The 24251-nt window shown below is 47.5% G+C and overlaps 2 protein-coding genes across 7 annotated transcripts in view; both read left to right on the top strand.

The window, feature by feature from the left end:
• Positions 1-24251, top strand: part of ATCAY (ATCAY kinesin light chain interacting caytaxin) — a 602799-nt gene that overhangs the window by 524453 nt on the left and 54095 nt on the right. The window lies entirely within an intron of this gene.
• LOC125433945 (secretory carrier-associated membrane protein 4-like) lies at positions 4498-12187 on the top strand. 2 transcript variants are annotated; one of them, XM_048498898.1, is made up of 5 exons: positions 4498-4531; positions 6824-6877; positions 8202-8330; positions 10930-11086; positions 11989-12187. In XM_048498898.1, exons 2-5 carry the CDS (start codon positions 6871-6873, stop codon positions 12056-12058), a joined length of 363 nt encoding a protein of 120 aa, XP_048354855.1. In that variant the 5' UTR covers positions 4498-4531; positions 6824-6870; the 3' UTR covers positions 12059-12187. The 2 variants fall into 2 exon arrangements, with proteins under 2 accessions (XP_048354855.1, XP_048354856.1); XM_048498899.1 differs by lacking the exon at positions 4498-4531 and adding an exon at positions 4718-4728.

Below are 24251 nucleotides of genomic sequence, written 5' to 3' on the forward strand. Positions count from 1 at the left end.
ATTCTTGGTGGTCTCTGATAGAACTCTCGGCACCTCACCGCACTACAATTCCCATGATTCTTTGGGGACGCCATGACAATTAAACCTGCTTAGGTCAGTAGTACAGAAATAAGCTTATTGTTTGCCAGAATAAATATGGGATTCTGAGAAATCAAGAAGGAAGATACAGGTAGATGCCATACAGTGGATTCTCTATATCCCCAAGATACGGACCCTGGCACAGAATTCCACATTCTGAGAATCTTGGCTTTCTTTTTCTTTTGTTTAAAGTGCAAGTTTTCCATTATTCATGGCTCTGAACATGCACTTGAAAAAGGAACCAGACAGCAAACCTGACCTTTAGGGTCAGAGCCTGACCTTTCGGGTCAGGGGGTCAGGGCTTCAGGGGGTTCGCAGGAAGACAATCAGGAACAAAATGAAACCAAGCTATGAGTGGTCATTCTTTCTAAAGTGATGATCGCCATAAATACATTATATATAATCTATATAATAATTTTTGAAGCAATGGAAACTTAGATGTATATTTATCACCTCTGTAACCCTCACACTGTGTATGAAAAGGAAAAAAAAGATGGGTTAATGATGTATTTATTCTTGTGAATGTTGGTGCAAAAGAGAAATCTAAAAAAATTGCGGTCTGTTTTATGTTGTTTTTATGTTTGGGGTGAAAGAAAAAATGGAATGCATTTTTAAAACACAAAACTCACTCTTGCGTTAGGGAACAGACAGGCTTTCAGGGGTGGGTGGGGGAATGACCTTAGGCTAACAAAACGGCTTCTGTTTGCATTGAATGTTTTGTTGTGTAAAGATTGTAATTTCTATTTTTTTAAAGAAAGAAAAAGCCCCTACATTTCCTATTGGGGACCAGTCCACTTTAAGATGCGAGGAGGTGGGCTGGCAACGGTCTATTTAAAAAAAAGAGGGAGGGAGATGAATTTTTCATGAATTTTAAACAAAATAATATAACATGTATTAAAATCAAACTTTTCAATGAGATGTATTCTATAGAGAGAGATGTATATTTCACAAAATCTTATGGGGCAAACACAATAAAGTGTTTTACAGGGTGAAAAAATGATAGACGGGGTGTCTTTTCTGCTAGTCAATCAACTTCTTAAGTTCCAAGAATCTGGGATGCGTTGCAGCAGTCCTGTGTCAACTGTGAACAATTGCTAGAAAGCCTGCAAATGCCACTTTGGGGAAAAGGATAGAAGAAAAGCCCTGCACATCTGCAGAAATATCACCGATGCCAAATAAGTAGGTTTGCCAATCACCAGGCAGGGGTCTGCAACCTGCAGCTCTCCAGATGTTCATGGACTACAATTCCCATCAGCCCCTGCCAGCATGGCCACTTTTCCTGAGTTCCAAATCCAAAACCTTTATTAGGCATAAAACCGGTGTGTGTCACGAATTCCAAATACAATAAGGAGATCATCATTGCACAACTTGCAGTACACAGAGTAAAAATATAGCAACAGCTTCCGAGATTTCAACATTAGAGTTATTTAGAAGCTTAGGCATTTTTGTCTTATCAGAAAGGAGCATAAATCCTGTTGGTAATACAGTTCTCAAATCAGTTCTGATGTTGTTGTATTTTGAACAGTGAAGCAGAATATGAGAAAGTGTATCAGTTGTATCAGGACAGAATCGACAGCAACGCTCATTTTGTGGAATACTAGAGAAGCGACCTTGAAGATGTACTGACGGAAAGGAGTTACACCTTGCTCCTGAGTTAACAACTGGGTTAGTTCAGCTGGAGCAAGTGGGCATTTTAGAAGGCAGACTCCGTCGCATCATACCCTGCTGAGATCTTTCCCTTCCCCAAACCCCACCTTCCTTCATCCCCAAAATCTCCAGGTATTCTTCCCCAACTCAAAACTGGCATCCTTTCAAGTAACGACCTAACCACAGCATAGGAAGGGGCTGATCGGGTGCACCGAAGTTTTGCCGAAGTTTCTTTCATGTTGCCAATAGCACTACAAAACGAGCACCTTGAAAAATTTGAACCTTGGAGAACGCCATGGCTTAGGAAACGACGCTCACTAAATTACGGCAGGGTGCCCCCATAAGAACAAGAGATTAGCTCTGCTGGAGCAGTTGTCTGCCTTGTTTTTCGTGGTGGCCAAGGAGATGCCCCCAAGGCAGAGGTAGTGTATCCGGGCAGTACCTCACCAGTTCCCGAGGGTAATATTACTAATTATTTGTAAACCGAGAGCTGGTTACTAATTGGGTCTGCTTTTCTGTTAGAAATTCCACTAGGTCCAAAAATCATAAAGCCCTGTTGTTTCCTATGTAGCTGGTTAGCGAAGGTAGAAAACGGGATAATTCTCCCTGCTGGGCTGTTTTAAAAACATGTTTTAGTAACATGGTAAAGTTCCTTGTTTAAGGAAAGTATCCTTTTGATTTCTAGAAACAAAATTAAGTATTTGAAAGTATTAAGTATTTGACAGGCAGTCAATTAGAGGAGAAGTAGTTGTTTCTGTTGGCAGTAGACGATAGGACTTGCTAGAATGAGTTCAAATTATGGACAGAAAGATACCAGCTGGAAATTAGGAACTTTTTTTTTACAGTAAGAGTTTTTACAATAACAGAGAAATTATTAATGCCCCGCCCCCGGAATGCCCGGCCACGCCCCCGTTGTGCCCCACCCAACCCCACTGGCGCTACGCCACTGTTTGAATCCCACCACCGTGGGAACCTGTTACTAAAATTTTTGGATCCCACCACTGCCCCAAAGGCCAACAAGCAGAGAATGGTGGCCAAAGCTACCCCACCCCCACCCGCCAGCATTGGCACTCTTGCTGTCTCTGAACATGGAGGTTCCCTTTTAATCTGCCTGGCCCACAGTCCTTAACAGTCTCGTCTGTAATGTTTCTGGGTTCCAAAATAAGAGACCAAAAGAATAAGGAGTAGCTCAAACAGCTTTAATCTAAGGAGCAACTCCCAACATGTTAATGGAAGCACCCCCATCTAACCGAACTGCCTATGTGAATATATAACTTTGGGGAAGGTCTTCAAACTAACACACTACTAGACTAACATAAGGGAAGGTCTTGACGTTATAAATGCTTTCACAACATTGTCTTCCATGAATTCAACCTGATCCCCCTTTTACAAAAATGTAAACTAGTTACTGTCACCATACACAGGAAGCTGCCATGTAATGATTCAGACTGCTGGTCCATCAAGTATTGCCTACTCAGAGTGGAAGCAGCTGCCCAGGGCCTCAGGCGAAGGTCTTTCATATCAACTAAGGAGCAGCAGTGGCGTAGTGGTTAAGAGCAGGTGCATTCTAATCTGGAGGAACCAGGTTTGATTCCCAGCTCTGCCGCCTGAGCTGTGGAGGCTTATCTGGGGAATTCAGATTAGCCTGTGCACTCCCACACATGCCAGCTGGGTGACCTTGGGGTAGTCACAGTTCTTCTGAGCTCTCTCAGCCCCACCCACCTCACAAGGTGTCTGTTGTGAAGGGGGAAGGGAAAGGAGTTTGTAAGCCCCTTCGAGTCTCCTACAGGAGAGAAAGGGTGATATAAATCCATACCCCTCCCCCTCCCCCTCTTCTTCTTCTTCTTCTTCTTTTCTTCTTGTTGTTTTCTTCTTCTTCCTTTTCTTCCTCTTTTCTTCTTCTTCTTTTCTTCTCCTCCTCCTCCTCCTTATACTTGAGCCTTAACTGGAGATGTACGTCAGTCTGCCTCTAATCACCAGATGTTAAGAACAAACCAAAAGCGAAGGCTGCTAATCGCCAGCTGTTTATGATCAAAATGAAGGTGCTTGAGGAGTCCTGCTTAACATCTTAATTGCAGTGACGATAACAGCTGTTACCATTAATACAATTTGTGAAGGTTGGTGAGTGGTAATCATACTAACTATATTATTACACACACTAATAATACTAATTAAAGCAATTATATACCATCTTTCTGAAGAGACAGTCGGGTTTTGAGCTTTTGAACTGTGCAATCTGACATTTGATTTGCGCCTTCCATCATGCAACTTGGGGTTATATTAATATAACGTTCCAGGCATTCCACATACAGATAAAGAGTATTTTATGGTACATTAAAGTTTTAATTGGTTTAACTTTAGCAGACTAAAACAAGTAGAAGTAGTAGTAATTACTACTAGTAATTGTTGTCAACATGACTATATTGATTCCAGGGGCATTCCTTCCAAAGAATTACAACTTGCATGAACGTTCCTCCTATTTCTCCCGGGAAACAGGGGAACCAAAATGAATTCTGGACCTGTTTGTCCCACGCAGGCCACCGTAGCCTCTCGCCGCTCGGCCGCCCGAATCATCACACTCCCCCTTACGCCCGTCACATGACTCTCAGTCGTCGCTTGCCTCGCCCTTATCACTGGGCACGCCGGGAGTTGTAGTCCTGGGGCTCGTTGTCGCCTACGTGAAGCGCCTTTCAATAAACTACAACACCCGTCGGGCAGGGCGGCAGCCACTCCAGGAGGCCTTGGCGAGAGCGGAGGGCAGCGGAGGCGGGTGCTGGGAGCGGCGTCGGCGGAAAAAAGAAGCCAGGTGTGGAGTGGGCTGAGCCGTATTGCGGGGGAGGGTCCCCTCGGGGGGGGGGGCCGTTGGGTCAGGGAGACAGCTGATTGGATGGCAGCAGAGCGAAGGGGAGGAGCTTGCACAAGCATTTAATACAAGGAAGACTTTGCACGCTCAAAACACTTGTGCGTGCAAGAGCAGTGGCAGGGGGTGTTCGCTCAAACGCGGTGAGTGTGCCTTTGGTGGGGTTTTTTTAAGTGCACGCATCCTAACTGTAGAATATATAGATTGCACTGTTAGGATACCGTATATTTCTATCCCTGCTCTAAGGGGTGCTGGTGCATTTGAGCTGTGCAAGCAAATTTTTTGCTTTGCGCATCCATCTTGCAGCCTGGGATTATTCCAGGTTTTGGGGCGTCTGTTCTCCCGCCTCTTTCCTTACAACAGCCCTGTGCGGTTGGCGGTCTGATCACCTGTTGCAGGTTGGAGGGGGCCGGGAAGTGTGACATGCCCCGTGGGCGAAGCTGACAGCCCAGCATCCTTCGAGATGTGGGGTCAGAAATAATGTGGACCACTGAAAGAATAACTAAGTGGGCTCTAGATCAAATCACACAAATAAGTAGGTTCTAGATCAAATTAAGTGTGAACCGAACCTGGAAGTTAAAGTGACCAAACTGTGGCTGTTGTCCTTTCCTCACATATTTTTAAATTTACGTATATGTATTTTTAGCCCACCTTCTACCTGAAGGTCTCAGCGCAGGTTACAACACGAGATAAATGTTGTTGTTGTTGTTATTAATTTGACTTAATAAACCGCTCTCCCCAAAACACAATCGGTAACAATGTCAGGCCTGGCTCCCGCTACTTACTTAGAATCCATAAAACTTATTAAAACTCATTACAATGCCCATTTAAACAATCATTTTATCAGAAAGAGGGAAATCAACTCATCAGCCAAAGGCCAGGGAAAATCGTTTTCTAAATGTACGTAAAGAAGATGCTTGACACACTTCAGGTTGTGAGATTGTTCCACAGTTTTGGGGCCACCACTGAATAATGACGAAGAGTTGGATTTATATCCCCCCCTTTCTCTCCTGCAAAGAGACTCAAAGGGCTTACAAACTCCTTTCCCTTCCCCCCTCACAACAAACACCCTGTGAGGTAGGTGGGGCTGAGAGAGTTCAGAAGAACTGTGACTAGCCCAAGGTCACCCAGCTGGTGAGTGTTGGAGTGAACAGGCTAATCTGAATTCCCCAGAGAAGCCTCCACAGCTCAAGCGGCAGAGCTGGGAATCAAACCCGGTTCCTCCAGATTAGAGTGCACCTGCTCTTAACCACTACACCACTGCTGCTTTAGGTGCCTGTTCTTATTGGCATTTTATATGGTATCTTCAATCTGTATTGGATTTTTACCAAGGGGTAGAAGGCAGCACTCCCAAATAAATAAAAGGACTGGTCTCTGCCCCAAGGAGCTTGCAATCTGTGTTTTGACGGAAGGGAAAGGGAGGGAGGTAGATCATTGGACTATAGACTATAGACTATAGATCATAGTTCAGGTTTTGTTTACGACGATGCTGATGCTGAATGATTTACAGGAGTCTGAGGCTTGAAAAAAAGGAGTTTGGATCGATACCTCAGCTTTCTCTTCTCTAAGGAGACTCAGAGTCGTGTACAAACTTCTTTCCCTTTCTGTCCGCACAGCCGGCACCCTGTGTGGCAGGTGGTGCTCAGAGAGTTCTGAGAGAACTGTGACTTGCCCAAGGTCACGCAACAGGCATCGTGTGGAGGAGTGGGGAAACAAATCCTGTCCACCAGATAAGAGTCCGCTGCTCACATGGAAGAGTGGGGGGGGGATCAAACCTGTTTCTCCAGATTAGAGTCTATCTCTCTTAACATCAAGCGGAATGTTGTGAATCGCTAAACAATATGAAGAGTCTCGAACTACTAGTGCCTGGAAGGTCCGGGTTTGAACCCCAATTTGTGCCGTGGAAGCTCTGTGGGTGAACTTGGGCCTACCTTAGAGGGTTGTTGTGAGGATAAAATGGAAGAGGGGAGACCGGTGGAAGCTTCTTTGGGTCCCCGTTGGGGTATAAATGAATTGGATAAATGAACCTTGTGGCTGTTGGCTTCTGTTTCTAATCTTTTTAATGTTTTCTTCTCTAGGAGGCACATTTGGTACCAGAGCTGCCAGCTAACAATATTAAATCCCTTTTTTTTCCAGACAGATTTGCTGGCCGAACCTGCCTCTGAGATGGCAGACCACCCTAGTTTTTCCTGTGGTTTACACATTTCTTTCTCTCTCTCCCCCCCTCCCCCGCCCCAGGTCCTGCTTGAGGAAAAACCTACCTGCAGGTGGCTTCTACAGAAAGAATGGCAGGTAAGGAGGCCAAAACAGCCTCAGCAGTGGCGTAGTGGTTAAGAGCAGGTGCATTCTAATCTGAAGGAACCAGGTTTGATTCCCCTCTCTGCCACTTGAGCTGTGGAGGCTTATCTGGGGAATTCAGATTAGCTTGGGCACTCCAAAACATGCCAGTTATGTGACCTTGGGCTAGTCAACACACAAGCCTTTATTGGCATACAAAACAGGGCAAAATTTTAAAACAAAACAAGGTTAAGAAGTGCAGTTAAAATTACTAATTTCCAGTATAAAATTTGCAACCGTTTCACAAAAGAGCACATCAGAGCTGTTCAGGAGATTGGGTGTCTTATAACACTCGTGCCACTGAGAACATTGCAAGAAAATGGAATTCATGTATTTCATGCGTATCTTATTGTATTTAGGGCATAGAAACAGAGAATGGTCAAGTGTTTCGACCGTAGTCATGTCACAGGAACAAACTCTTTTAGCACGTTTCATATTCTTCAATCTTCCCTCCAGCAGAGCTGATGGCAGCACATGACATCTTGCAGTAGCCGAGGCTCTCCTCTGGGTGGGCCTTGGGCTAGTCACAGTTCTTTGGAGCTCTCTCAGCCCCACCTACCTCACAGGGGGTTTGTTGTGGGGGGGGGGGGGAAGGGAAAGGAGATTGTCAGCCCCTTTGAGTCTCCTTACAGGAGAGAAAGGGGGATATAAATCCAAATTCTTCTCCTCCTCCTCCTCCTTCAATTTAAAGGCAGCCCTGTCAGCCTCCAGACAAACCCTCCATATGTACAAAACTCACTGTGGCACAACTTTTTAAGACCAAGCACATGTTCACAGCCCCACGTGCCACAGCAAACCAGTACTCCTGTCTTTAAAGCAGAGTGTCCCACGGTGGTGGTGGTGTGTGTATGGGTGTGTGTGTGTGTGAGCAGCAGTGGCGTAGTGGCTAAGAGCAGTGGCTAAGAGCAGGTGCACTCTGATCTGGAGGAACCGGGTTTGATTCCCAGCTCTGCTGCCTGAGCTGTGGAGGCTTCTCTGGGGAATTCAGATTAGCCTGGGCACTCCCACACACGCCAGCTGGGTGACCTTGGGCTAGTCACAGCTTTTCGGAGCTCTCTCAGCCCCACCCACCTCACAGGGTGTTTGTTGTGAGGGGGGAAGGGCAAGGAGATTGTCAGCCCCTTTGAGTCTCCTTGCAGGAGAGAAAGGGGGGAGATAAATCCAAACTCTTCTTCTTCTTTCTTCACCCAACTTGGAAGTTCTGTCAGCAAGGTCTTTGTGAGGGGTCGTTCACGCCCGCCATTTTCTGCCTCTCTCTCTCGGCTTCTTTCCTCTGCAGAAAAAGTAAACAACTTCCCCCCGCTCCCTAAATTCATCCCCCTGAAGCCGTGCTTCTACCAGAATTTTGCTGACGAGATTCCGATCGATCACCAGACACTGGTGAGGAGGATCTATCATTTGTGGATCTGTAAGTTCAAGATAACAGTTGCTTGGGGCGGGGGGGGGGGGACTATGGGGGGCGTCTTGGGCAGGGAATCCCTAAACATGATTCGCTAAGGGTTTGTGATGTCCGACAGACAATGAACCTCCAGCCAATGGGTGCGCAGGACTCCCCTTGGTTGGAAGTGTGTCCCTCGCATTCCAAGCACCCCCCCACCTCCCTTCCCAAGACCTGCAGGCCTAGGGAGACAAGGTGGGGGGGGGGGAGAAGCACAAAGGATTGGCCCCTCCACCTCCCTTCCTTCATGTGGGGCTCAGCTAGGATCACTCCTTCCCTGTTTCCCACACTGCACAGCCCTCTCCCTCCACCCCCACATCTAGAGCCCATTTTTATTCATTTTTAAAATGGGCTTTGCTGCTAGTGTTGTATATTTTGTATTCAGATAGGGCTGTATGGGTATTGGGATATGGTAGGGATGTTAACCTGCTCTTGCTTGTGTATGTGGCGTAGGAGGTTAAGAGCTCGTGTATCTAATCTGGAGGAACTGGGTTTGATTCCCAGCTCTGCCGCCTGAGCTGTGGAGGCTTCTCTGGGGAATTCAGATTAGCCTGTGCACTCCCACACACGCCAGCTGGGTGACCTTGGGCGAGTCACAGCTTCTCGGAGCGCTCTCAGCCCCACCTACCTCACAGGGTGTTTGTTGTGAGGGGGGAAGGGCAAGGAGATTGTAAGCCCCCTTGAGTCTCCTACAGAGTCTCCTGCAGACTCTCCAAACTCCTCCTCCTTCTCCTCCTCCTCCTCCTCCTCCTCCTTCTTCTTCATGTTTTTAAAGAAGTCTCTAGTCCTCATTATTGCAAAATGATGCTTAGAATTGTAGTAGTGATTCCTGCTAGAATTTCAGTTGCTGTTATGGGTTTTTGAGTAAAACAGAGGCCTCCCTCGTGTCTAGCCCAGCTGGTATGATTCATTCAAAGCAACAGGATTGTGAGGAAGCTCTTGCCCCAAGCCCCTGAGGTGTAGACCTGGAAAATTACAGGCTCACTGTGATGCTTTCGCTATGCATTTGGAAGACAAAATCACGTTTTCAGTTTGAGTTAATTATTATCAATTAAAAACATTTATTAGCAGCCTTTTTTCCTTGCAAAACTCAAGGTGGCTTAGGTATCCTCTGTCTCAGAAAGAGATGTTAGCACAGTCTGTTGAAGTGCAGCGGTCGAGAAAATTGTATGCCTCCACCCTGAGGCCAGAAGGAGAGGGGGGGCCTGTGAAATCCAATGAATTGAATTTGGGGTGGGCATGGGGGCAGTCCAAAATGCAGCTGTCACGTTTCTGTCCGGGATTGTTCACCCCAGCGCTGAACGGTCTACGTGGGTTGCCCCCTTTTTCGCACGTTGCGCTGCATTCTAAATGCGCTGTTTTAATAACCGTGCTATTTTTATGCTTGTATTGGGTTTCATTTTGTAAGCTGCCTTGGGCAGGGTCCCAGGAGAGGAGGCATAGATTTAAAAAAAGTTAAATCAACAAACTTGGAATTTCCTGAGTTCAGAATCTTATCATTTGTTTCAGATGTACACACCCCTAAGGGCTTCCTAGAAACTGGTCACTCCACAGATTCCACTCCACGGGGGGTGGGAGGGGAATGCAGCCACTGTTGGCCAAAGGTTGGCGGCTTTAAATAAGAATTAGATGAGAAAAGGGAATGGGTGGACAGAGAGCCCTCGTAGCTCAGTGGAGCTTCCATGCTCAGAGGCACTATACCTCAGAACACCAGATGCTGGAGACATGAGGGGAAGGCTCTCTGTGGTTTTCCAGAGGCATCTAGCCGAAAACAGGTTGTCAGAGCAGACCTGGGGGCATTCTTACATTTGTCCCGACTGCTGTCTAATAACATCAGCCTCTTGAATGGGAGTTGCTGGATTGGAATTTGGTGTCCTTGCCATGAAAGTGCATGTTCTGCCTAAATGAGGGTCAGCCCCACCATGGAGTATGGAAGCGCCATCCAGAGGTGGGATCCAGCAGGTTCTCACCAGTTCCCGAGAGTGGGTTACTAATTATCTGTGTGTGCCGAGAAGGGGTTACTCATTGGGTCTGCTTTTCCGTTAGAAATTCCGTTAGGTCCAAAAATCATGAAGTCCTGTTGTTTCCTATGTGGCTGGTTAGAGAAGGTAGAAAACGGGATCATTCTCCCTGATGGGCTGTTTTAAAAACATGTTTTAGAAATAGGGTAAAGTTCCTTGTTTAAGGAAAGTCTCCTTCTTTTGATTTCTAGAAACAAAATTAAGTATTTGAAAGTATTCAGTATTTGACAGGCAGTCAATTAGAGGAGAAGTCGTTGTTTCTGTTGGCAGTAGACGATAGGACTTGCTATAATGAGTTTAAATTATGGACAGAAAGATACCAGCTGGAAATTAGGAACTTTTTTTTACAGTAGGAGTTTTTTACAGCAACAGAGAAATTATTAATGCCCCGCCCCCGTCGTGCCCCGCCCAGCCCCATTGGCGCTACTCCACTGTTTGAATCCCACCACCATGGGAACCTGTTGCTGAAATTTTTGGATCCCACCACTGGCTCCATCCCTCAGCCTGCTGCGTCTGCTCACCTTCCGGCCTCATCTTTACTTCCACAGTCTACTCCATCACGTTGGGCGTTAATCTCATTGCTTGCCTGGCTTGGTGGATCGGTGGTGGTTCCGGTGTGAATTTTGGCTTGGCCATCCTCTGGTTGATCAGCTTCAGCCCCTGCAGTTATGTCTGCTGGTTCCGGCCCATCTACAAAGCTTTTCGGTAAGTGCCAATTTTCTATTTTCCCTCCCCCTCAAAAATCCACACAGGGTGTCCTTTTTCCAGCTGTACTATTCAAAATCCGACATACACACAAAGACAAAAATTCACCAAATCATAAATTAGCTTCCAGTCTCTTCTGCACTGAATGTTAACCCTCTTAAACCCTAAACCAGTGATGGTGAACCTTTTCGAGACCGAGTGCCCAAATTGCAACCCGAAACCCACTTATTTATCGCAAAGTGCCAACATGGCAATTTAACCTGAATACTGAGGTTTCAGTTTAGAAAAAAATGGTTGGCTCCGAGGGCGTGCGTTAATCGGGAGTAAGCTTGGTGGTAGTCGGTGGCTTGGCTTTGAAGCAACCGTGCAACTCTTCCAACGGGTGAATCACGACCTTAGGAGGGTTTACTCAGAAGCAAGCCCCATTGCCAGCAACCGAGCTTACTCCCAGGTAAAGGATCGCGCTTTAGTTCTTTGCATGAAAATCAGTGGGGTTTAACAGCGCTTAACAGGGTTACCTACACTGCTTCCCCAAAACTAGGTCTTAGGTTTAATGCTAATAATCGAGCCCAGCGGCCCAGGCCAGCCTAGATGTGTGTGGGGGGGGGGCACTCTGTTTGCGCATGCCCACAGAGAGGGCTCTGAGTGCCACCTCTGGCACCCGTGCCATAGGTTCGCCACCATTGCCCTAAACTGTCAGCACTTGCTCATTAAGCATTAAAATGAAATTGAATCTTTAGTATCATTATTAATTTTAAGAAGTCTAACTTTTCTCGGTTGGATCTTATTTTAACCCTTAACCTTCAAAAAGCACTAGTCATCAATTTCTTATTTTCTGTTTGGTCTGAATATTCCATCAAAGGGTTCCAGTTGCCCATTAACTTAATTTTTTTTTCTTTAAGTAGTGAAGTTAAACTTGGCCATCTCAGCCAGCTCTATACCTTCACCCGCATTCTTCAATTGCAGGTATAATTGGGATTTTTTTGGTGTATATATTATTCTTGCTTCTGCTGTCATATATAAAAGCAAAGTTCCATGTTTTCTTTTCAAGAGATCTGTCCATCAGTTCCAACAGATAATGGACAGATTGGAGCGCTGGGCCAAAACTATCAAAATGAATTTTAACAGAGATACTTGTAAGATACTACGCTTAGGCAGAAAAAATGAAATGCACAATTAAAGGATGGGTGACACCTGGCTTGACTGCACTACATGTGAAAGTGATCTGGGAGTCTTAATAGCCAACAAACTGAACAGGAGTCAGCAGTGTGATGCGGCAGCCAAGAAAGCCAATGTGATTCTGGGCTGCATCCATAGGAGTATAGTGTCTAATCAAGGGTCGTAACTGTACCACTCTGGTCTGCATTGGCCAGACCTCACCTGGAATACCGTGTCCAGTTCTGGGCACCATAATTCAAGAAGGATATTGAAAAGCTGAAATGGATCCAGAGAAGGTTGTTCAAAAAGGTAAAAGATCTGGATTCCATGCTCTATGAGGAGAGGTTTAGGGAACTGGGTATGTTGTTAAGGAATGACGTGAAAGCCATGTTTAAATATTTGAAGAGATGTCCTGTTTAAGATGGAGAAAGCTTGTTTTCTGCTGCTCCAGAGACTAGGACAAGGAGTGATGGATTCAAAGAGCTGGATTATGGTTGGTATTGACCTCCATATAAGAAAAGGGGTGCAGCAGTGAATATTAGTAATAGGACCACAACTACTGTTACACTCTGGCTATAACAATTTTTCAAATGCGTATATCTATATACATGAGTTTATATCCTTGTTCATATACTTTTTTTGTAATTGTTAAAAATTGTTTTTTGTAATTGTTCAAAATAAGTTGAACTTACCTGTTGGATGGTGTTGACAAGAAATGATTGTATTTATAGCTAATGAAATATAAAAAATATGAACAATGATATAAACTCATGTATATAGATATTTACGCATTTGAAAAATTGTTATAGTCAGAGTGCAACAGTAGTTGTGGTCCTACCGTGTTTCCCCGAATATAAGACAGTGTCTTATATTAATTTTTGCTCCCAAAGATGCGCTATGTCTTATTTTCAGGGGATGTCTTATTTTTCTCTGTTCTGTTCGTCGGGCATGCTTCCAAACAAAAACTTTGCTATGTCTTACTTTCGGGGGATGCCTTATATTTCGCACTTCAGCAAAATCTCTACTATGTCTTATTTTTGGGGGATGTCTTATATTCGGGGAAACAGGGTATTACTGGTATTGACCTCCAACATTCTTTAGCGTTTCCACAAATCCACTGTAAGTGATAAAAAGTTTCCTTTTTGATGTTCACATTTCCAACACTTATTTGAAACATTTTTATACATCTTTGCCAGTTTTTCTGGTGTCATGTACCAACAACACATCATTTTTAAAAGTTCTCTTTCAAATGGAAACTTAATGTATATTTAAGCATCACCTGCTATTGCTGTTGATCGGACTCCAGACTAACAGTTTTAAAAGGCAATGGGCCATAATGTTGAATTAAGGATAATTTAGTATGGCTGATATCCAGCTGAAGCCCAGAGGCGGGTCCATCTAGCCTCCAACATTTCTGTGAAATGGGTTTGTTCGTTTTTAAATTTCCGTACCAAAAAAGAGAAAGAAGCCTACAGAAAAATATATGCAAAAAGTAAAGATAAAATATAACAATACTGGTGGTTTATCTGCACCTGTGTTTCTATAATCAGTTTCCAAATATCTAAGAATAAGTCTATGTTCAAATGCTGCCTACATATCTGTTTTTTTAACAATAACTTTTATTTTACAGGAAAGAATTTTTTTTAAAAAAATTAAAAATACATTAACACAGCGAACAGCCAACAAACTGAACATGAGTCAGCAGTGTGATGCGGCAGCCAAGAAAGCCAATGTGATTCTGGGCTGCATCAATAGGAGTATAGTGTCTAATCAAGGGTCGTAAACTAACGTAAAAGGAGAGAGTGGTATATAAGAAATGAGGGGGAAGAAGAGGAGGAGTTTGGATTTATATCCCACCTTCCTCTCCTGCAAGGAGACACAAGGTGTCTTACAAGCTCCTTTCCCGTCCTCTCCCCCCAACAGACACCTTGTGAGGTAGGTGAGGCTGAGAGAGTTCTGAGAGAACTGTGACTAGCCCAAGGTCATCCAGCAGGAATGTAGGAGTGCGGAAACACACCTGGTTCACCAGATAAGGCTCTGCTGCTCAGGTGGAGGAGTGGGGAATCAAACCATGTTCTCCAGATTAGAATCTACCTGCTCTTAACCACTGAACCACGCTGGAAGGGGCTGCTCCTTCTGCAAATCCACTGCACGTGAACTAGTGGGTCTAATTCAATCCCCTTCTAGTTCACCTGTCAAATGTTAGGTCCCCAGTGGCTGGGGAGACGAGAGCGGAGAAAAAAACTTGCTCTCCAAGCCAGCAAAATGGCTCCTTTCATCAAGAATGGTTAGGACAGTGATGGCGAACCTTTTCGAGACCGAGTGCCCAAATTGCAACCCAAAACCCACTTATATTTATCGCAAAGTGCCAACATGGCAATTCAACCTGAATACTGAGGTTTTAGTTTACATTAAATGGTTGGCTCCGAGGCGTTCGTTACTCGGGAGTAAGCTTGGTGGTAGTCAGTGGCTCTGCTTTGAAGCAACCATGCAACTCTTCCAATGGGTGAATCACGACCCTAGAAGAAGAAGAAGAAGAGGAGGAGGAGGAGGAGGAGGAGGAGTTTGGATTTATATCCCCCCTTTCTCTCCTGCAGGAGACTCAAAGGGGCTGACAATCTCCTTGCCCTTCCCCCCTCACAACAAACACCCTGTGAGGTGGGTGGGGCTGAGAGAGCTCCGAGAAGCTGTGACTGGCCCAAGGTCACCCAGCTGGCGTGTGTGGGAGTGCACAGGCTAATCTGAATTCCCCAGATAAGCCTCCACAGCTCAGGCGGCAGAGCTGGGAATCCAACCCGGTTCCTCCAGATTAGATACAAGAGCTCTTAACACCACTGCTGCTCCTAGGAGGGTTGACTCAGAAGCAAGCGCCATTGTCAGCAACCAAGCTTACTCCCAGGTAAAGGATCATGCTTTAGTTCTTCGCATGAAAATCAGTGGGGTTTAACAGCGCTTATCAGGGTTACCTACACTTCTTCCCCAAAACTTGGTCTTAGGTTTAATGCTAATAATCGAGCCCAGCGGCCCAGGCCAGCCTAGATGTGCGGGGGGGGGGGGGGGTTTGACTCTGTGTGTGCCCACAGAGAGGGCTCTGAGTGCCACCTCTGGCACCCGTGCCATAGGTTCGCCACCACTGGGTTAGGAGCACCCAAAGGTTCGACTGAGATGAAGCCCCATTTTCCCCATTTTCCCCATAAGTCCCACAGTAGGGTTTTCAAAGCAAGTGACATACAGAGGTTGTTTGCCATTGCCTGCCTCTGCGTTTCAGGCCATTTTCCTTGGTGGTCTCCCATCCAGTAACTCACTAGGGCTGACCATACTTTGCTTCTGAGCTCTGACAAGATCAGGCTAACCTGGGACATCCAGGTTGACGGTTCCGTCTACGTATCACACATTCAAATACTGATAGAGTTTGGAGGTCTTCAGTGCAGCAGTGGTTTGGGAAGTTGGATTTATATCCCCCCTTTCTCTCCTGCAGGAGACTCAAAGGGGCTGACCATCTCCTTGCCCTTCCCCCCTCACAACAAACACCCTGTCAGGTAGGTGGGGCTGAGAGAGCTCCAAGAAGCTGTGACTAGCCCAAGGTCACCCAGCTGGCGGCGTGTGTGGGAGTGCACAGGCTAATCTGAATTCCCCAGATAAGCCTCCACAGCTCAGGCGGCAGAGCTGGGAATCCAACCCGGTTCCTCCAGATTAGATACACGAGCTCTTAACCTCCTACGCCACTGCTGCTCCAAGCTGTGGGTTTTTCAGATCCCAGTGGCTCACATTTCATTTTCTGTTTTTTAAAAGAGCCAGTGTGCTGTAGTGGTTAAAAGCAGGTGGATTCTAATCTGGAGAACCGGGTTTGATTCCCCCACTCCTTCATGTGAGTGGCAGAGGCTTATCTGGTGAGCCACATTTGTTTGCCCACTCCTCCACATGAAGCCTGCTGAGTGGCCTTGAGCCAGTTCTCTCTGGACTCTCTCAGCCCCGCCTGCCTCACAAGGTGTCTGTTGTGGGAAGAGGAAGGGAAAGGAGTTTGTAGGCCGCCTTGAGTCTCCTTACAGGAGAGAAAGGTGGGATATAAATCTATATCAGTGGCGTAGGAGGTTAAGAGCTCGTGTATCTAATCTGGAGGAACTGGCTTTGATCTTAAACTGGAATAAAATAATCCTAAAGTGTCTCCATGGAATACCAGGGTTGTGATGCAGAGAAAGGCAACGGCAAACCACCTCTGAATACCTCTTTGCCTTGGAGCAGCAGTGGCGTAGGAGGTTAAGAGCTCGTGTATCTAATCTGGAGGAACCGGGTTTGATTCCCAGCTCTGCCGCCTGAGCTGTGGAGGCTTATCTGGGGAATTCAGGTTAGCCTGTGCACTCCCACACACGCCAGCTGGGTGACCTTGGGCTAGTCACAGCTTCTCGGAGCTCTCTCAGCCCCACCTACCTCACAGGGTGTTTGTTGTGGGGGGGGGGGAAGGGCAAGGAGATTGTAAGCCCCTTTGAGTCTCCTACAGGAGAGAAACTTTTTCCTGTGGCCAAACAGGAGTCCCACGGCACTTCGTGGTGCTGTAAAGTGCCGTCAAGTCACAGATGAGTTACAGCTACCCTGTGGCGTTTCCAAGAAGAAGAAGAAGAGTTTGGATTTATATCCCCCCTTTCTAACTTCTCCATCATTTTCAAAAGTCTCTCCGCCACCCAAACTGCCCGGCTCTGCATCACACCAGCGTGCGCTTGACAAAAATAACAAAATCCACACCGTCCTCTGCCACACAGGAAAATAATTGTGAATTGTCCAACGCTTGGGTTGTCTTTAGCATACTTGATCTCTTTCCCAGCCCTGCTCCGAATGCCTGTGTGTTGACTCTGCCCAATTTCCTGCTCTGCAGCTGTTGTGTCTAAAGCAAGCATACCTTCTTCCTCTATCCCGTCTCCGCCTCCCCACCAGCGAATGCCTTTTCAAATCCCGTTTCACTGAAAGCCAGAATTTGGGCAAGGGTGGGGGGAATACATTGGCAGTCGACTCTCCCTGCCCCCCCACCCCCAAGAGAACATTTTACATGGAGCTCTTCTGAAGGTTCTACTGAGACAATGAGGAATTATGTTAAATGGGCAAGAACATGCAAAGAAATATATTGTGCCTGTAAAAAGGAAAGGAAAGGAAACACATTCCACGCAGGTTCCCAATCTCCAGACACTTATGCCCACCCCAGAAAAAAAAATGCTTACAAGCTTTGCACAGCAAGACTTAAAAATTCTCCGACCCCCGAGGGGCAAGATAGAGCATAAACGTGTTTTCTGGGCTCTCGCCACCCCATAATTCCTCCTGTCAAGCCAAGCTGTGCCTAGGATGGAAAATACTACATTACACCCGAGCAATACCAAAGGGACAAGCAATGTAACAGTGGAAAAATAATACCGTTTTTTAAAAAAACACATGCAATGGCACAGGGAATGAAATGCAGGAATATTCTAAAAATACTTCCTTAAGAAGAGAGAAACAAAACATACAAAATGTACAAAGCCAGCCCTCAAAATAAATAAAATATGTGCCTGCTAAAAATAAAAATGAAGGCTTTAAGAAAGGAAAAGCAAGAAGGATCATGACGCCAAGTAGTGGGGAGAGGAATGGAAAGCGAGGGAGCGCCAAAGGGGCTGGCGGATTGGGGCTCTGGCTGCTGCCCGGCCCATCACACACTCAAGAAGAAGAGTTTGGATTTATATCCCCCTTTCTCTCCTGCAGGAGACTCAAAGGGGCTGACAATCTCCTTGCCCTTCCCCCCTCACAACAAACCCCCTGTGAGGTAGGTGGGGCTGAGAGAGCTCCCAGAAGCTGTGACTAGCCCAAGGTCACCCAGCTGGCGTGTGTGGGAGTGCACAGGCTAATCTGAATTCCCCAGATAAGCCTCCACAGCTCAGGCGGCAGAGCGGAGAATCAAACCCGGTTCCTCCAGATTAGATACACGAGCTCTTAACCTCCTACGCCACTGCTGCTCCCTCAACACCTAATTGCAAGAAGAAGAAGAGTTGATGTTTACACCTCACTTTTCTCTATCTTTAAGGAGTCTCGAAACAGCTTACAATTGCCCCCCACCCCCACCCCCACAACAGACACCATGTGGAGTAAGTGGGGCTGAGAGAGTTCTGAGAGAACTGGGACTGGCCCAAGGTCACCCAGCAGGGTTCATGTGGAGGAGCGGGGAAACAAATCCAGTTCGCCAGATAAGAGTCTGCCGCTCACGTGGAGGACTGGGGAACCAAATCCAGTTTACCAGATCAGAGTCCACAGTCTGCTGCGCTTCACCGCTGCACTATGCTGGCTCTCCAGAAACGGTTGAAGATTTCCCACCCCAACAGCAAACTGCACGCAGCCTTTAAGAGCAAGGCTTGATGGTTTGCAAAGAATCAGGAGTGATGCTATTCACACATTAGTACATAGGTGTCAAACTCGCGGCCCTCCAGATGTTATGGACTACAGTTCCCATCATCCCCTGCCAGCATCATGCTGGCAGGGGATGATGGGAACTGTAGTCCGTAACAACTGGAGGGCCATGAGTTTGACACCTGTGCATTGGTATATGAAGCTGCGTTAATACAGAGCCAAATCCTTGGTTCAGCTAGATCAGTACTAGACACTCTGGCCGGCAGGAGCTCTCCCGGGTCTTTGGTCAAGAGGTCCAAGTGGCGGAGCGGCAGTAAGAGCTCTCTTAAAATTTAAGTATTATCTTCCTCTGGAATGTATCTGACAGGCCTTCTCCAGCCCCTGGGAGTCTTGACCGGGAGATGGTGCAGACCAGAGCAGCTATACTGGATCAGCCCTGTGGTTGACCTACGCAGTCAGCAACCTGTGCCACCAAATGGGCAACCCACTGAACATACAAAAAGCCCTGTTGGATCAGACTAGTGGTCCACCTAGCCCAGAATCTTGTCTCCAACAGGGGCCAATCAGTTACGCTAGAGGCCAACAACACGGCATAGGGTCTGGGGCCTTCCTCCCATTTTGCCTCTGGCAATGCTATTCAGAGGTTTACTGCCACTGAATGTGGAGGTTCCTCTTGGTCTCCGTGGCTAGTAGCCTCTGATAGACCCGTGCTCCATGAATCTGCCCGACCCCCTTTTAAAGCTGTTTGCCCCCAGAAAGCCTACAGGAAGGGTCAACTCTGCTACTCGGAGGCAGGGGACATGAGGTACCCCATGTTCCCAGGCCCGTACCATTTCATCACGTGGGGGGGGGGCCCAGTGGGCGCCTCCCCATGACAAAACAGCGTGCGGCTCAGGAGCCGGCCTGCCGCCCCAGCGCCAATCCGAACCTGCCCCCCAGCCCCCGAGCCTCGCCCTCCCTTGTCCTCCCTGGGTAAGGGGGGCGCAGGGGTTGTGGGGGGCAGGGAGGTGGTCATGCCCCCGGGTGCAGTTTAGCCCCAGCACAGAACTGCTCGGAGGGCTTCTGCCTCGGAACATAAGAACGAGCCAGCTGGATCAGACCCGAGTCCATCTAGTCCAGCTCTCTGCTACTTGCAGTGGCCCACCAGGTGCCTTTGGGAGCTCACCTGCAGGAGGTGAAAGCAATGGCCTTCCGCTGCTGCTGCTCCCGAGCACCTGGTCTGCTAAGGCATTTGCAATCTGAGATCAAGGAACCATTGAATAAAGCATGTTTACCAGTCATGAGTGATGCCACTTGCTAGGGATTTTATCTTTTAAAGGCAACTATGGTTAGTGGCCGTCCCTCGAACCCAGAATTCAATGAATTGCTCACATCACACTTTTTTTCAGAAGGATTTCCTTTCAACTATCCTCAATGACTCCTCGACTTCACTTGGAGTCCCCCAAGTCCAATTACCGTGGGAGAGGGAGAAAACGTTCTCTCGCTGCATTTTCCTCGTCCCATCCAGAAATTTTACAAACCTTTATCATGCCCCCCCCCCCCCCGCACACACACATTCCCCTTTTTTCTAACCTACCCCCCCCCCTCCTTAGCCTTTCCACACAGAGCAGGTGCTCCAATCTACACTTTCCCACACGCAAACCACATGATAAGAACATAAGAACAAGCCAGCTGGATCAGACCAGAGTCCATCTAGTCCAGCTCTCTGCTACTCAGAGTGGCCCACCAGGTGCCTTTGGGAGCTCACCTGCAGGAGGTGAAATTAATGGCCTTCTGCGGCTGCTGCTCCCAAGCACCTAGTCTGCTAAAGCATTTGCAATCTCAGATCAAGGAGGATCAAGATTGGTAGCCATAAATCGACTTCTCCTCCATAAATCTGTCCAAGCCCCTTTTAAAGCTATCCAGGTTAGTGGCCATCACCACCTCCTGTGGCAGCCTATTCCAAACACCAATCACACATTGTAAGAAGTGTTTCCTTTTATTAGTCCTAATTCTTCCCCCCAGCATTTTCAATGGATGCCCCCTGATTTTAGTATTGTGAGAAAGAGAGGAAAATTTCTCTCTGTCAACATTTTCTACCCCATGCATAATTTTATAGACTTCAATCATATCCCCCCCCCCAGACGTCTCCTCTCCAAACTAAAGAGTCCCAAACGCTGCAGCCTCTCCTCATAAGGAAGGTGCTCCAGTCCCTCAATCATCCTTGTTGCCCTTCTCTGCACTTTTTCTATCTCTTCAATGATGTACCACCGAGTCCTCTCCCTAAATACAGCGGCCAATTTAATCTTACGAACATTTGTACATGCAAACCCAGCTGCCGAATACAGAGTTAGAAGAAGAATTCTCTCCTGTAAGGTGACTCAAAGGGGCTTACAATCTCCTTGCCCTTCCCCCCTCACAACAAACACCCTGTGAGGTGGGTGGGGCTGAGAGAGCTCCGAAGAACTGTGACTAGCCCAAGGTCACCCAGCTGGCATGTGATGGAGTGCAGAGGCTAATCTGAATTTCCCAGATAAGCCTCCACAGCTCAAGGGGCCGAGTGGGGAATCAAACGCGGTTCCTCCAGATTAGAGTATACCTGCTCTTAACCACTACGCCACTGCTACTTCAGGGGAACGGATCTCTGTGTTCTATGGGACGCAATGATGTCCCCTCTACCCAGGGTCCCCCTGCCCTGTGCCAGCAAACACCCGGAGACTTTGAGGGTGGTTCCCAAGGAAAGTAGGGCTTTCCAGAAAAAAGTGATGTCACTTCCAAGCAACTCTCTAGGAATTTCTACCCAATAATTAAATTCCGGGGGGTCACAACAGGCATACTAATTGACACGCATCATAAAATTCCATGCTGAGAACACCCACCTTTTCCGGTGACCTACAAACAATTCCACACAACTTACACACATTTGCAAAGCTCCTTTTGTTTGGTGTCTAGGAGGAAGAGGCGAACCTCTACCTGGAGGATGAGAATTAACAGCAATTCTCCTCTTCTCCCTTGTAGGCAAAAAGACTCTCCAAGTTAAGTTTTTTTTTTAAATTTTAAACATCAGTATGAAATAGTTAGACTGGTTCTTCAGGAGATGCTTTGACCAAGAAGAAGAAGAATTTGGATTTATATCCCCCCTTTCCCTCCTGTAGGAGACTCAAAGGGGCTTACAATCTCCTTGCCCTTTCCCCCCTCACAACAAACACCCTGTGAGGGAGGTGGGGCTGAGAGAGCTCCGAGAAGCTGTGACTAGCCCAAGGTCATCCAGCTGGTGTGTGTGGGAGTGTACAGGCTAATCTGAATTCCCCAGATAAGCCTCCACAGCTCGGGCGGCAGAGCTGGGAATCAAACCCGGTTCCTCCAGATTAGATACACGAGCTCTTAACCTCCTACGCCACTCAGAATTCCAAAGGTGCCCCCAAGCCCAAAAAGGTGGGGGATCCATGTTGTAGGAGAGACCAAACTTCACGGCTTTCCTGGATTTGGAAGCAACCACCAGCCTGCCTCTGAGCCACCTAGAAAATCCTAGGGGAAAATTTCAGATCGCAGAAGGCAAAAAATAAGAGAGAAGGCGGCCGGGGGGTGGGGAGGAGATCCCAAACGGGACCACTCCCTACAAAAATAGTTCCCCACAACTAAAGGGGGGGGGGGAGAGAGAAATCCAGCTTATTGAACAGAAGTTTCCTCCTTGCAAGGAGCAAGAAAAACACACACTTTATCGTCTTTACTGCATGCCTAGACAGGGCCAGACGTCCCATGCCAGGGGTGGGAGAGAGAGGCTTTTTAAAAAAAGAAAGCAAAGGAGAAAAGAGCTCGAATTTCCAACTGTTGGGACGACAAATGTTCAAGCCTCCCCACATCTTTTGAGAAAAAAAAGCAAATTGTTTACTGCTGGCCCAGGAGGGGTCTACCTGAGAAATGTTGAATTCCTTCTTGCCTGCAGTGTGTGTGTGTGTGTGTGTGTCTCTCTCTCCCCCTCCCCCCCCCCCACACGTTTCCAGGAAGTTGGATTCTGTGACTGATTTCACATCTCTGCTGTTCTTCTCCCCACTCTTTGCAGGCCGACGAAATTGCTTGTAAGCGGCGAAGCCTTTTGGTACCTCAGAGCTTTAAGTCTGGATATAAAAGCCGGCCCAGCCAGGCCTCCCGGAGGAGGCAGAAAAAACACAGGGGGCTAAAAGCCTGCCTAGGAACCGACAGAGAAGAAAAAAGGGCTGCAAAACCCCCCAAATTAAACCCCCAGGACTCTCCAGCGGTACTTGGGTACTGGTAGCAATCCGCACAACCCCAAGGGGACGCGAAAAGAGCACCGCACCCATTTTCCCCGTGCAAAAAAAGACTTGACAAAACTACACTCCCAAGGATACGAAATCGGCAAAAGGGCGCACAGTCGTTTCACGCCGGGCGATCTGAGAACAGTTTGCAGGCACGTGATTTAAAAACGCGGCGCCCAACAACTTGTCGGGGGCTGCGCGTCGCCCACTTTGCCCGTGGCACTCTTTCGGCGAAGAGGATGCCAAAACGGGACGGCACAAAAGCCAAAGGCAATCTTCACAGACAACTGCTGATGCCAAAGCCAGATCGGGAAACAGCTGCAGATTTTGGGGTCGAAGCCTGGGGAAGACGGGGACCTCAGGGGTGCCCCTTGCCATCGAGTCCGCCCTCCAACGCATCAATTTCCCCCAGGGCAAGGGTCTGCAACCTGCGGCTCTCCAGATGTTCATGGATGTTCATAGACTACAAATCCCATCAGCCCCTGCCAGCCTGGCCAATGGGCTGATGGGATTTGTAGTCCACGAACATCTGGAGAGCCGCAAGTTGCAGACCCCTGCCCCAGGGGAACAGATGAGTTGTCTGGAGATGAGTTGTAATTCTGGGGCCGTGGTGGCGAACCTATGACACTCCAGATGTTCATGAACTTCAATTCCCATCAGCCCCTGCCAGCATGGCCAATGCTGCCAGGGGCTGATGGGAATTGTAGTCCATTAACAACTGGAGTGCCATAGGTTCGCCACCATGGTTCTGGGGGATCCCTAGACCCCACCTGGAGGTTATAATCAAACTACTCTGCACCTGAAAACAAAAGGATGAAAACACCCTAAAGCAGTGTTTCCCAACCTTTTCGAGGTCAGGGTACCCTTGACCTCTCTCTTCATATTTCACGGTACCCCTGCCGCCACCCTCCCCCTCCCACTGCCCCTGCTTGCCACAACCCCCACATTCCCCTCCCAGGGTGAAGGGTACCACGGGGAGGGGGGTGGCTGCTGACCTTGTGGCAGGCCCTGCCCCATGGGCCAGCTCCATGTCCTTGCTGGCGCCGGTGGGAGACACCACAAAAATGAGGGGGGGGGGGCGGTAGTGTTGCCGCGGTACCCCTGGGACATGCTCACGGCACCCCAGGGTACCACGGAACCCTGGTTGAGAATGACTGCCCTAAAGTGTTATTGCCTATTGCAAATCTTCTTTGTAAATGCCTAATACACTTTCTTCTTGTATATATTTAATTATTGTGAAAGCATCTGCATATGCCTGACGTTTTGTTCTGTATACCAGTGAGGAAAAAGAAGATTATGTTTGGAAATGTATTTCTGGAATCTGTAGGGCGTTTCCATCCTTTAGAGTCCAGGTGCAGAGTAGTGTAATTATTACCCAATAGTCCCCT

This window comes from Sphaerodactylus townsendi, linkage group LG05, assembly GCF_021028975.2.
Source record: "Sphaerodactylus townsendi isolate TG3544 linkage group LG05, MPM_Stown_v2.3, whole genome shotgun sequence".
Lineage (NCBI taxonomy): Eukaryota > Metazoa > Chordata > Lepidosauria > Squamata > Sphaerodactylidae > Sphaerodactylus > Sphaerodactylus townsendi.

Excerpts from the sequence above, each read along its gene's own strand:
- LOC125433945 (XM_048498898.1), top strand. Across the intron at positions 8,331-10,929 it reads GATCTATCATTTGTGGATCT|TCTACTCCATCACGTTGGGC; the intron begins GTAAGTTCAAGA and ends TTACTTCCACAG. Across the intron at positions 11,087-11,988 it reads CCCATCTACAAAGCTTTTCG|TAGTGAAGTTAAACTTGGCC; the intron begins GTAAGTGCCAAT and ends TTTTTCTTTAAG.